This window comes from Calidris pugnax, unplaced genomic scaffold (genome assembly GCF_001431845.1).
Source record: "Calidris pugnax isolate Ruff unplaced genomic scaffold, ASM143184v1 scaffold103, whole genome shotgun sequence".
In the NCBI taxonomy this organism is placed as follows: domain Eukaryota; kingdom Metazoa; phylum Chordata; class Aves; order Charadriiformes; family Scolopacidae; genus Calidris; species Calidris pugnax.
Genome location: NW_015090990.1, coordinates 548,316 through 562,220, shown reverse-complemented (window position 1 = coordinate 562,220; position 13,905 = coordinate 548,316). Strand labels below are relative to the sequence as shown.

Sequence of the window (13,905 nt, the reverse complement as noted above, 5' to 3'; positions counted from 1 at the left end):
TGCCAGCGAAAATCCTTTCTTCAACTTCAGTGGACTTAAGATCAAATACTCTGAGTTTGTTTACCTATAGAAGCCTTTAAGTCATTACAACAGCTTAAAAAGGATAAGGCATAACTGGGAATTTGGCTCTTATGGATAAATTTATATCAGCTGAAGCCTTTGGTACAGGTAGCGACTGTAATACTGCCCCTACTCCTAGCCTCACATTCCTTCTGTCATATGCAGACAGATACGTGTATGAAGGGTCATTTCTTAGACATGGTGCACATTTGGAACATTTGTTCTTCTTCTAGCTCCATTTCCTTCCTGGCTTGTCCAACAGTCTGTCTTTAGTGATTTTTGTTGTCATTTTTTTTAAACTCTTTTCAAATTACTAATATATATCTTGTGCCAGAATTGAACATGGTGGATGAGCCTGTATGCTGTCAAACATTACAAAATGCTGTTATGTAGGTGTACATCAGCTCAGGATCTGCTGCAGATATTCTGTCAGTATAACAGTAAAGATGACATTTTATAAATGATCAAACATCTTTTGTGCAGTGCTGGAGTGCCTGGGTTAGGAGTAGCCAAGACTCTGAAACTATATAAGCAAAACTTGTAGGCAGGTATTGCTTGGCATATGCAATTTGCCAGAGAGAAGTTTGAATGGCACATTTATATAAACGGAATTAATATTTCAACACTCCATAAAACTTTTATGAATCCCTTTATTTCCTTTCTGGCTTGCTTCAATCTCATACTTTAATTCTGCACAACCATTTTTATTTCCTGTAACTGCAGGGTACAGGACAAAGATGAAGACTTAGATGATATCAGCACAAAAAATTTCAGCCTGCAGGTGACTCTGAAGTCTTCTTCATATCATACAGGCTACAGCCATAGTCCAACATGAAAGTAGCGCTCGTGTAGTATTTCACATGGAGTAGCACCAAAACATATTCAGCCATCAGTTTGAGTTCTATTTGTTGCACGTCTGTTTGGACTGTACTCTTCACTGAAGAAGTTTGGTCATAATTAACAGAAGAAAGCTCTTTGAAAACAGATGAGAATGATGACATCATTCCAAAGCAGCTAAGGCAGTTGGTTTTGATTTCTAGGTTTCAGTTTCCATGTCCACTAGCAGGCCTAGAAAGGGTCTCTTGCCCTAGTGACCATCCATCCAGACCGGTATGTTGAAGGTCTGTACTTAAATGAATGGTGGTCCACAGTGCCATCAAAATAGTCTCCATCAAAGTAGGTGGAGAAGCAGCATTTAAAAAAAGCTAAATGGATCTTTTAGATCTACACACAAGACCATAACAAGGATCTCCCTGTTAAGCCATGTGAATCAGTCCTAAGACCCGAATGTAGTGATGAGGCCACATAATCCTGGAGCTGTGTCTCTGTCCAATGGCATCATGTGAATTCAAAACGTTTCAGGCACTTTGCTCTTTAATTCTCCTCAGATTAATTTAAAAAGTCTCACAAATAGTTATTTCGTTTATTATCTTACAACCCCTTTTCTGCACCCAGTAGGAGCAGATGGAGACCTGAGCTAAACTGAGAGATGTACACATACAGAAGTGTCACATGGTGGTGACTTGTGCCACACCATGTTGAATTTACTGGTAAAATGCTGTTAATGCCCTGAACTCTCCCCAGCAATATCTCCTGTCTCCAGCAGTGTCTCAAGTCACATTTGACCATTTCAGAAACAACCCCACAGCCACCTGAGAAAAAAATGCCAGGCATATGTTTCCTCATTTGTGGACTTGTTCTCATTTTGTGCAAGGGAGAAACACTGGTCCTTTTTCTTTACATTCATAGTCCTCTGTGGTGATAGGTCATACAACTGTAGCAGTACACCAACATAATTTTGTGGCCAAAATGTCCCAAGGCAAAAATGTTTATAGGCTGCTCCAAAGTTCATGTGACAAAGCACTGCACATCATGTCTTAGAACCATGTCTTAGAGCATCATCACCATGTATTATGAAAAAGAGTGCCAAAAAAACCCTCATGCAAAAGCAGTTTAAGCACCAGCTGAGTTCTCTGCTTTCTGGAGCTATAAAGTCATGAGCCTCAAAATAGAAGTACTAGTTGTACAATCTGCAGCATTTCCCTCAACAACTACTTAATTTGCCTTAAAAACAAAAAGAAACTATTTTAGCAAAAGGTGGCACCAGTCCTAAATAAAGCCCTACAAAAGTTCCCAAATAGCACCGTGCCCTCCAGCAGAGCAGCTGTTTTTGCAGCATCTGACTGCCTTGCACTCACAAGAAGCGGCAGATTGCCCTGTGGTGGACTCAAAAAGCTCCACCAGCTGAGCTAGATGGGCCAGCACACCCATGAGCAGAAAGGCAAGAACAACTACTGAAAAAATAAACGATGGCTATGTATTTCCCATTACATTTTTACCCATAAAACTTACGCTGGACCCCTCCCACAGCACTGACAAAAATCTCATTGAGAAAACATGGGTTAAGATATAGCCACTTACTATAGGAGCAGCCGAAGACCTCAACTCTCAGTCCTATCCGCCCACCAACATTCCACTTCAGAGGGATGAAGCGCAAGAAGCGGGCTTTCATGGAGTGCAGAAATTTGTGGTGAACCACACTGTCAGCATTGCTGTTCCCTGTGAAAACCTGGAAGACAGAGAGCCTTGGTGAGACATTTAGCACTGACAGGTGACTGCAACACATTGAATTAAGGCTGTGAACTGCCACCCCTCTTCCCGATTCTCAGTCTCATAAATTACTCAATATTATTTAAATGGTTGTCAATTTTTCTTCTAAGTGCTGTGTCTTTTATGCAGAAAAAGGAGGGAATCAGCAACACACTGAGCACCTCAGCAGAATGGGGGGACATATACAGTGAGTTACAAAAGAAGGTTGTAGATGGGGATGTTACAGAAGACGCTGCATAATTTCTGCAAACACAGAATGTTTCTGTGCACCACAATATTCTATTGTCCCCTAACATACCCGCAGTCCCTTCAGCAAGTGTAGGATGGCGCCCAGTTTAGCCTACTTTTGGGTAGTGGAAAAAGAAGGTCACAAGGCACTAAGGCTGGTCAGAGCCTGGGAAGATGAACAGGAAAGTGCACATCCAGATATGCCACATAAAACTCAAGGAAGACACAGGAAGAAATGAAAGCTTGAGTCAGTACACAGGAGAGTCAGCATTTCAACTGTGTTTCCACCCAAGAGAGTTAAGGTTTGCAAACAATAATAATTTAACTGTTTTTCTTGCCTATTTGATTAATTGCCTGTAACTGCAAGCCAAAATTAATGGCCTTACTCAGAATTATCACTCAACAAGAAGAAATTCTCTCATGGATGAAGAATGACTGCAGGATTTCAAAGACAAACCTTAAGACAAGCATCCAAATTCTGATCTTGCCCGAAGATTTTTCAATTCATCTTTGCAACCTTACTCTGTAATATCAGGCTAGAAATATCACAGACTTCCTGCTATCTTCAAAACATTTGAGTAAGTCAGCTAGGATTTAAATTTGAAGCTAACAGTTTTGTAAAACATGAAAACCAAAGACAGAACTTACAGAAAACCAATCTCATAGGAAAGCTGTATTTGTAAGAGGTCCTTTGCTTTGCGAGTATAAAATTTCATCACAAAAAGTTATAACACTTTTAAATGCTTCTGCAGTTCAAAAGTTGGTACCAGTCAACTATGCAATACAACTGCAAGCACAAATTGATATAACCCCAGTAAAACAAACCTACAATTCATTCTTATCAGGTGAAGGATGAGTTATAGGGATTGACAGTTTCATTCCCACTTTGAAAACAAGGGCTAATTAGCAGCTGTTTAATTTTTTACTCAAATGTAAGCATTCCAACTTTTTCCCAAATGTTGTTAAAAATGGTGTAAAATTTCAAATTTAGTATGTTCTTTTTGTACTACACCCAGCATGATATTGTTTTATTAGAACTAGATTCAATAAAAAATATCCTTGAACATTTCTGAGGCACAATGCTTTTAAACAATACCATGTTTTTTTTAATTTCACCTTAAAAACTCTTGGTTGGAAAGATTCCCTTATATGCAATAAACCTTATTTTCCACCCAGTCATGAATGCAAAATACAGCACCTATCTCAATTCCTAAAACATGTTTTGCAAGTGCATTTCATTGCTGGTATTGCTTGTCTCCGAAGATGAACAGTTTTACTGAAATGTTCTCTCACAACCCTAGTTACCTCAGTGAAGTGATGAGGGACTCTTCAAAACATGTGATCTGTAAAATCCTTTTTATTAGGAGCATATCAGGCTGAAAAAATATATAGTTCAGTTATCCCAACTGTCCCTGAAGGTTTTCTTAACCTATATCTCTTATTCTAAACTTTTTATGTACAAGATCTTGTTTTCTACAAGTATTATGTGATGGTTAAATAACCTCTCATAAATTCAACTAATATAAATAAAAATTTTTGGATGGGGATTCTTGCTGATCTAAATTCAAAGTTAATCACATACAGCAGTGAACTGCAGCCTTGCCCATCAGATATGTTTTGAGTGCCACAAGTAGCACTTCAAGATATCCTGGGCTTACTCATACTGCTTTCCAGATAGGAGACAAATTCAAATTCCAGCAGAGATTATTTCAGAGTCTTTTTCCTTGTATTTCAAATGAAACTGTCAGCAGAGACTAAGTCTTACAGTCAGAGGTGTGGCAGCGTTCACATTTTTATTAAGACACTCCTGGATGTGTAAGATGGATAAAGGGGATTGTTGTTTTCTGTTTGTTTGCTTAGAAACCTCATCCTCTTGGAATCCTATGATTATTTAAAAATCTCAGCTTTCATACGATAAAAAAGAAAGAAGAAAGAAGAAAAAGAACAGAGGGGAAGCAAAGGTTTTCCAGTCCTCCCAATTGTGAAGAAAAGCTTAAAATGCAGTGACTGGAATGCAAGCAAAAGGTGAAAATTAAGAGAAAAAAATATTTTAAAAAAAATATTATACGTTAATATAACAATACTGTGAAACAAGAGTCTGTGTTGTTTTTTTCTCATAATCCTTTCATACCCCAGGCTGTCAATACTGCACATTACATCAGAGGCCCACAAGGTAATCATTTTTTGTTTCATACAAAAAAAGAAAACATTCTGGGAGAAAGACCAAGTTGAAAAGCACAGCACCTCTAGAAATATCTCCTTGCAATTACAAACTAATGGGAACTAGGTGATTTGCGAATACAACTGTGTGCTAAACAGCCCACACATTCCTCGCTGTGATCATTGGGCCCTCGTGGCCACTGGAAAACCACCCAGGCAGTTCATGACCTCTTGCAACTGTTGGTAAGGGCAGGCTTGACACCTCTTTTGCAAACCTAGAAAGGCATTTTTTGGAAAACTTGTGCAAACCAAACACCCAGGCACAACGCACGGGAGCGTCCCCGCTGCTCGCACACAAGAGGCAGCCCTCTCTCTGCCTTCGGGCAGATGGTGTGTACTGCACACTTCAGGGACTGCCAGTACAGGCAAAGGAGCTTTGTCGTTTTGCCAGGTAAAACAGAGACAGCTGTACCCCAACGTCTGCAAGTAGACCCAGGTACCCACCCACAGGCATCTGTGCTAGATAGTTTCCTTTACAACACCTTAAGGAAGAGCCCGAATTACCCACATCCAGATTCTAGATCACTTGATTCCAAACCTGATGTGCAACTATGTAAAAATGTCCTTCCCACATTGAAACATCATCTTGGTAAAAATAAAGCCTTCAAGACTCCAATACACCACTTAAAGCAGTGTTTCTCAAGCTTCTCTAGTAATCAAAGAGCCAATGAACCTTTGGGGGGAAAAAATTCACATGCGATGCTGTACCCATCGATCTGCGCCTACGAGATGATTTTGCATGCAGCGGGCACATCACTGCTTGCTGCTAACCGTGGGGCATCGCTGTGTATGCCTTTAGGATTGCTTTGATTTTTGCTTCCAACTCCCACTGCTATACAGATCACCTTCTGATGTTTTATGGACCACCTGTGGGCTGTAGACCACTGATTGAATAACACCAATTGCCACAGATGGTCACTTGAAAACTTAGACCCACAGCTGACACAGAAATAATCCATCCATTAAAGGAGATGAAACAAGGATGCAGTACCAGATTTCGTAGCCCTGGAGGTTCAAATATTGATTAACAGCAAACTTATTGGTAAGAATGGCAGAAATACTTCCTCTTGAGAAACAACCTCTATTACAACTCGTTGTTGATATGGATTAATTCACAGGAGCAAAACGATGAACTAGTGAAGAAAACAAAGGACCCACATGCCATTTCCTATGCAACACAGTTGCTCTGGGGGGAAGCATAACACTGAAACCTGTAGTTTCTTACAAGCCCTGTAAACACAACAGACTGATGATTTACCTGGGAAATTCTGCTTCTAGCATTCTATGGGTCTTATAAATCAAAAAGGTCCATTAACACCAAATATTACCACCAGCTTCTTGAAGGCAAAAGCTTTTCCCTAGTGCTCGTGGCTCGAAGGTTAACAGCTTGCCACGGGCAGGGCTGTCTCTCGGACCAAGCTTGTTTCACGATGCCTGGCTGCGTACTGCCCTGCTGTGACACAGGCCATGGCACTACAGTAATATTTTATGAGGTTTTTTTTATGAGCCAGCAAAGGCAGGTCCCGCTGGCACAAAGAGGTGAGGTAGGAGCAGCTGCCGTGGTTTGGAGTAGGGTCCGACAAGACCAGTGCCGCCTCTTCAGCAGCGGCTGTTGGCACATAGGGAAGAGGAAGGAGGAGACAAGTATATACAACACTTTTCCCAGAGCTCAACCCACCTGGTTCATGAGTTATACTGAAGCCGAACAAAACAGAATTCCAGTTTTGATGAAAAATAAAACTTTCAAATGAAGTTTAAATCTCAAACCCACCACCGATATCTGGAATCTGGATGTATGACTCCCTCAGGAAAGGCGACGATTCAAATGAATGGGCTGTTTATACAACTTCCCCATTCAGGGGGATCCCTAAAGCTGTTCAAGGGTAGTTCAGGAAAATGTCATGCAACTGTGGTGAAATATGACAGTTGTTTAATAACCCTGCAGACATACAATTTGTTTCTCTACCTCATGTATTAATTCAGATCTATGCCAGATCATACCAGTGAGATCTGATGTGCTAAACTTTAGATCTCCCTTTGGCCAAACTCTTAGACTGGTCTCCACCCTTAGAAACAAAAGTGGAAGTCAGGTACAAGAAAAGTGTCTGCTTATGAAAGCCTAATCAACTCAAAAGACAGTGTCAGATGAGGGATGTTATCTCAGCCTCCCCAGCACAGTAAATGGTGACTTATTTACAGAGCTGCAGAAGGTGGTTCCCATGATGACTCTGCTGAATATATTTTGCTCTCCCACTTTGTTAGGCAGGTAATGGGATGGGTTCAAAACGAGTATGCAAGCAGCAACATAGGCACAATCAGCCCTGAGCAGTGAGCAGGCAAACCTGAGGTTAACTGCCTTCTAGGGGAGATATTTTAAGACGTATTGAATACTCTCATTTCTACCAAAGTCACTCTGATGAACTGAGCTGAAGAAGAAAAAAAAAAATCATATTATGAATGTGCAGAGGGCACATAACACAGATGTTAACAATTTACAACGTGTCAACCTTCAGTGAAAGAAATACAAGCACAAAAAAGAGCACTCCACCTTCAAATCTCACCCATGACATAGCAGTACGCTGCCTCCACTGCCTAAAGAAGTAAGGACAGGAGCGCACTTAATTCACGCTATCCAGCAGGTTGGTGAAGGAACCAAAGTGAGATAAAAAGCAGCTAAGCCTGCAATAAATCCCCAAACTGCAATCCTTAGAGTAAAACAATGTCATTCTCCCTCTTAAACTTCCTTACTAGGATGAGCAAGATCAGGAGCTAGGAGTTAGCACTGTGATACAGAACATGCTTCCTGGTGTATACCTCTCAGGACCTTCTCAAATACTTGAGTGTACATGCACTTTTAAGAATACAAGAATTTCCAACTAAGAAACAATAGGAAAACCTGAAACAGGAAGGAGAAGGCATTACCTAGCTTTTCACATTTTCTAGATTGAAATAAACTCTGACTCAAGGACAGCTTTTATCTTCTCCAGAGTCAACAGGATTTTAGTTCTGCTTGAGTTTGCGTTACCTGGGATGTAACTCAGTGGGGCTATTGAGTGTGGGTATTAAATCTGGGTTTTGGGAAGCCAGTGACCAAAACCATGTTACAGTAAGAGTTCTTCGTCTCCATGTGTGGAAAGAGACTGCATGCTACCATGACAAGGACACAATACAGCCAGAAATGCACCATATGGAAACTCAGCAGCCTCTGATTTTAATGGTATGCTGCAGGGGTTTTTTTCACATAAAAATTACACTGCATCAGTACCTGCTAGCAACACCTTGGGCCTGGACAGGTTTGCATTGACTTTTTATAACAATGAAAATTAAAAAATCCATTTAGTTTCTGTTGTGAAACAAAAACAACCATCAGTTCAGGCAATTCTAGAAACTGCTCCTTTCACCTTAGCCCAGCCGTAGGACTTAGAGAGATTAAACACGGCTTAAAAATAAAATAAAATAAAAAAAATACGACTTCAAAGTCTAAATGTTCTTTTTACAACTTATCTTTCCTACATACTGTGCACGTCAACAGTGAAAAATGTTGCTTTGCTTATGTAATGGAAAAAGCCCTGCCCAACACATCAAGCCAGAACTGTTAATATCCTTTCATGAAGAAATACAGTGAAATGGCTTTGCTGTCATCTCAATCATCCCATGTCCAGACTGGGAGCTGCTAAAAGCTCCACCTCATTCGGAGGATGCATTAAGAGAAGCTCTCCAGCCCAGGGGTGCATGGCAGAACCTGGCCCCTGGGAGTTGCCCTCTTTCAGCATGTGGCCTTAAAAGTCCTTTTGCTATTAGAGGGGATCGGACCATGGGGACAAGGAAAGGATGACAAGGAGGAGTGCTCAGCTCCTGAACAAGCTGCAGTTTAGATCTTTGTTTTCACATACCACACAGCCACATTTGGCGTATGGACAGCAAATCTATACATCGTGTTTTCTCACTTCTCTTTCTCAAAAAGCAAGTGAAATTTTCTTTCAATTTTCTTCCAACCACTCTCTAAAAATGAGGTATATTTTTACTTCAAATACAAAAAAGTTACCTTTTTTGGAGAGTCAATCAGAACTTTTTTCCACTGATTTAAGCAGGTTTCAGTCTGAGCCCAAGAGGAAACAGCTGCCAGCCTGGTCCAGGGACTGGAGGGCAGAATGTGTCCTCTTTGTACTCTACTCGCCTCAGAGCATCTCCTCCTATTTCTCATCTGTCTTTTCTCTTAATGCACCATGGTCTTCACAACAAAAGGCAACCAGTCATTTCTGGTTAACAACCTTCTGAGATGAGTTGCCTGTTTCCAGGTTCATGTTTTCCCTTCCAGGCTGAACACTATGACTTTAGCTAGACTAAAGCCTATTGCACCTTCAGAAAGAGAAGCCTTCATTCTGCTTTTCTTCTTTCTTATCAGCAGCTACATTTTCTTCTTTGAAACACCCATCTTTGAGAAGAGCCTCAAAACCAATATCCCCTGGCACAGAGTCAGGCTGCCATTAGAGAGGAGCAAGGAGGAAAAAAATACAAGAGGTATCTGTCAAAATTATCCTGCCATAACATATTATCTGAGGAAGTGAAAGCTTCCCTACCCATTCCTCCAGCCCCGAGAAGGGGGGGAAGAAAGTGAAAGTTTGTCTACAAAGAGGTAGTTTAACTTTCTCTACAGTAAGAATTAAAATGAATGGCTGCAGTATGGGTTATCAAGCAGGGGTCCTGCTGGGAAATATGCACTACATTTGGTATTTATTGAGGGGCTGACTGCTGTGCAATGCAATGTCCACCTTGGTTCCTAAGTACTAGTAGCCTCTAAGCTACTGGCAGTTTCTGCATGTAGCAGAGGAGTCCAGGGGAGAGAAGACACAATTATGTGTCAGGGTCCATACTACTTCGTCACTTCCTTGAATAATCTGCTCAAGTGGGAAGGTTATTTGCCTCTGATTTACCTCATTACACTGAATGCATACATTTTCTCTGGCTAGTGAGTTCCCAAATACAGGAAACAAATACCGTTAACAACATCATTAGCCTCAGATAGATGACTGCCCAACATAAACCACATTTATATTAAGGATGTTGTGTGTTACCCTTGCGCTAACAGTTAGTAGAAATATTCACAGATTTTCCAATAAAAAACAGATTGTTACACTATCAAAAATTTTTCAAGAGAAAATGTTTTAATTTTTTTTAAAGACTATCCATGAAGACAATCTGTGTAATACTTTGGTTTATGTCTGTATCAATCCAGAAAACATCGGTTTAATGAGAGTGACATTAAAAACATGAAGCTTCTTGGGTCCCTTTAGGATAATGAAACATTTTGATTGAGACCAAATAAAATAAAACAAAATATTACAGGATTTCTTAATTCTTTGTGCCTTATTTCTTTTCTGTTTCTCCTGTTCTGATTTACCCCTAGAAAATTCTAATTTCTTTTCTTGTTTTGGTCAGCGGCAACTGTCAAAATACTAGATTTCTATACTGGAATAGACAGTCTGATGTCCAAAGAGTTTGAATTAGTGTCAATCTGTTTCCAGAGTCTTCCAGACTGTACCTTGGCAAAGTCTGAGATGTCATATCCACCAGAGACCATTCCCAATAGGCAGCTTGGGTACAGTGATCTCTTTTGAAGAAAAGAGAATTTACCAAATGGGTAATACATGAGCTATATCCTTCAATTTCAGATCTAGAAAATGGTCCCTGTGCTCTTCTGTTTACTCATACAGATGTAGCCCAAGTGGTTTATCCAATCTGTAGTTGGTGAGGCTGCCCTTCTTCCCAGCAATGGACCAAGTGCAATTTCCCTGTCCTACTGAGACACTGTGTGCATACGAATGTGATGTTGCATCTTACATATAGTTGCATTTCAGTGATGGACAACCGATCCCTATCTTTAGTTTTTAAAATCAGCTCTGTCTTTGAAGCACTTGGAGGTGAAGCTGTTATCGCTGTTATTATTATCACTGCTACATAAATTAATAATAATGGAAGCAAGAAGCAGCAAAATTAAACCCGTAAATTACAAGTCTAAGCTAAAAGTCGGCAGCTAATTCCTGTTTCTACTCAGCCTCCTGCACTTCATCTTAAAGGCAATCCTACATATAGATAGTATTTTAAACCATATCACAGCAAAGGATAAATATTTCCCCAGTACCTTGACTAGATTAACCTTAGCCAACAGACTGAAACTGCTCTTTCCACTGCCAACATTAATCATAGATTTCAGCTGTTCTTCCGCATAAATCTCATGGAGACCTTCATGCTCTACATTAAATTAGTGGGATTAACAATGCAGTGAATGTGTTTATGTCTGGCAATGTTGGTGAACTGAGGGAACCTTCCCTGTATTTAGCTTCATCAAAGTGTGTTTAAATAGCTAGCGCTGTACACTTGGTATCTCTCTGGTCATAATTTGCCAGACGGAGTCAGCAAGATGACACCAGAGAGGTGCTAGTTATTCCGTGCAACGGTGACCTTAGATGAATATTGTGCTTCATTATCCTACATTATTTCCCAGTTCTGAAGTTTGGTGGCATTTTCATTTGGATCAGTAAAGTAACATTCTGTGGAAGAGGATAAACAGGTAGGCTTGATTTTCTCCAGTGTTTTATAATGCACTGAAATACACACATATTTTTCCTATACATCACCTTCTGGATTTTCCTCTGTTGAGTAGGAGAAAGTTCACATCCTAGCCAAGATAACAACAATTAACATCTCAAAAGGGCACTGTGGACTGATCTCACTGTACTGTTTATCTTACGAAGGATCTTCTCTCAGGAATGTAATTGTCAGAAAGTACACAAAATGGAGTTACAAATAATACTAACCATAGTAATTGCTTTTAAGGATTGTTATGCTCTGTTTACAAAGCCACCATGTAATTGCAAATTCGAGAAAAACACACCTTTTTGCCCCTCTATTTCTCTAGACTTTTTAACCATTCCCTGTTAAACTTCAAATTCTCCTGTGTCAATACACCATAAGTTACACCCTGTATTGGCATAAATCATTACCGCACCCTTCAGAGCAGTGAATCCATACTCATGTACATCGGCCATAGTCTTGGCCTAGTGAGTTATATAGATGTCTCTCTTACCATAAGAGGGTTAAATCTAATTGGCATAGCTACAAAAGCATAATTGTAATGTTTGCAGCATCCTACATTTGAGTCCTGTCTTTCCACTTTCACACTGGAGTCTGTCACTGAACCACATGAAATTAATGTCCAGGACCAAAAAGCAACTGAAACCACTTCTCTTCCTCCTCAAATAGAGTAAAACGAGATTTTACATCATCTCTGTGGTCATATGTACAATGTCTTCCAAACGCGTGTCTGCCCATTAAGTTTCAACCACACATTTTATTACGCCAACCACACCAAAAAATCCTCAGCAGTAGGCTCTGAAGATCATGAAGTTCTCTAAACGACAGCGTGAAAAAAGTAACATTCTCCTACTGATCCTAGGAGGAGGTAGCCTGGTATTCTGACTCTGAATTGTAAATTTTGCCTGCATATGCAAAAGTCCTGTAATTGTTATGGTAGGACATTAAAACAAGTTTTGAGACATTCAGCAGGTCCAAGATCACAGTTGGCCATAAATAAAAAGTACTCCATAACTTTCATTTTGGAAATGAAAAGAAGATGGGAACTGCTCAGTGAGTTAGAAATTTCAGGACTTGTAAAAAAGCATATTTCAAAATAGGAATATTATGTTTAGCAATGCAGTGATCATGCTTAAGCCTTCCACTATGTGGCAATAGGCTCAGGAGCCTCACACACTGTTTGAGTGATGTAAGAATATTAAGAAAAATAGTTTATTTCTGTATGGACCTGCAGCCCAAGACTTACCTTAATGGATACTTTTAAAGAAATTGAATCAGAGTTATGATTTTTGTGAAGGAAAATGATTTAAGTGAAGGGAAAGAATTATATATATATTTTTTCCCCTAAACCATAGCCAGCCAAACACTTAAAAACTAGAAACCTTAGGAGTCTCTTTAATGGTACCAACATTTCCCATTGAAATATGGGAAATGAGACTAGCAGAGGGGGGAAGGAATAAATAAATAAATTTTAAAAGTAATTAAAAAAAACATTAGCTGCTTAACCAGCCCTTCTTCTGAGGTGTGAAATCTAGCACACAGGGCTCTTTTATTATTTTTAATCTCCTGATCATAGGTAAAAGAAAGGACCCATGAGTTGGATCCATGAAAGATTTTGCCTTTAAAACAATAATAGAAACACCAAGTATCTTTTGAAAATATTAAGAAGAAGACTTTGTGTTTAAGATTTTTTTTTTCCCCCAAAGCAGTATGAGTAGCTACACCTTGAAAAGTAACAAAGAAGAGACAATGAAACCTACAGAGAGGAAAATTAACCTATTACAGGATTTCCTTTCAAACTTCTGCATACTGTGAGGCCTGCATAATAAGCTGTGCTAGGGCATGCGTTCACTCTTCAGTCCTCAGCAAAGATGAGCTCATTTTCTGCCAGAGGAGGACTGTGCAAATATGAAAATTTATCTTCTAATGAAGAAGGACACTCTTATGTCCTTAACTGCATCTGCATCTATGCTATAGTCTCATGCACATTTGAACTCATCAGGTTTCTGCCGCATAGTATTAACGGATACCTGAATCGGTACCCATGCTGAGAAAACACAGCGTTAAGACAACAGTTATTTAAAACATCACTAAATCAACACACTATAACTAAAAGAATATGCAGCAATTCTGCAGGTTCCCAGATCTTTTATTAAATGGTATCCTTGGAGAGTCTCAGATGAGCATTCTCAT

At 39.8% G+C, this 13,905-nt stretch overlaps 1 protein-coding gene across 1 annotated transcript in view; it reads right to left on the bottom strand.

Annotated features, from left to right (window-relative positions):
* Nucleotides 1-13,905, bottom strand: part of CNTNAP5 (contactin associated protein-like 5) — a 288,857-nt gene that overhangs the window by 161,186 nt on the left and 113,766 nt on the right. Inside the window, exon 4 of the mRNA XM_014954623.1 lies at nucleotides 2,482-2,629. Coding sequence (XP_014810109.1) covers nucleotides 2,482-2,629 — 148 coding nt within the window. The remainder of the gene's footprint in view (nucleotides 1-2,481; nucleotides 2,630-13,905) is intronic.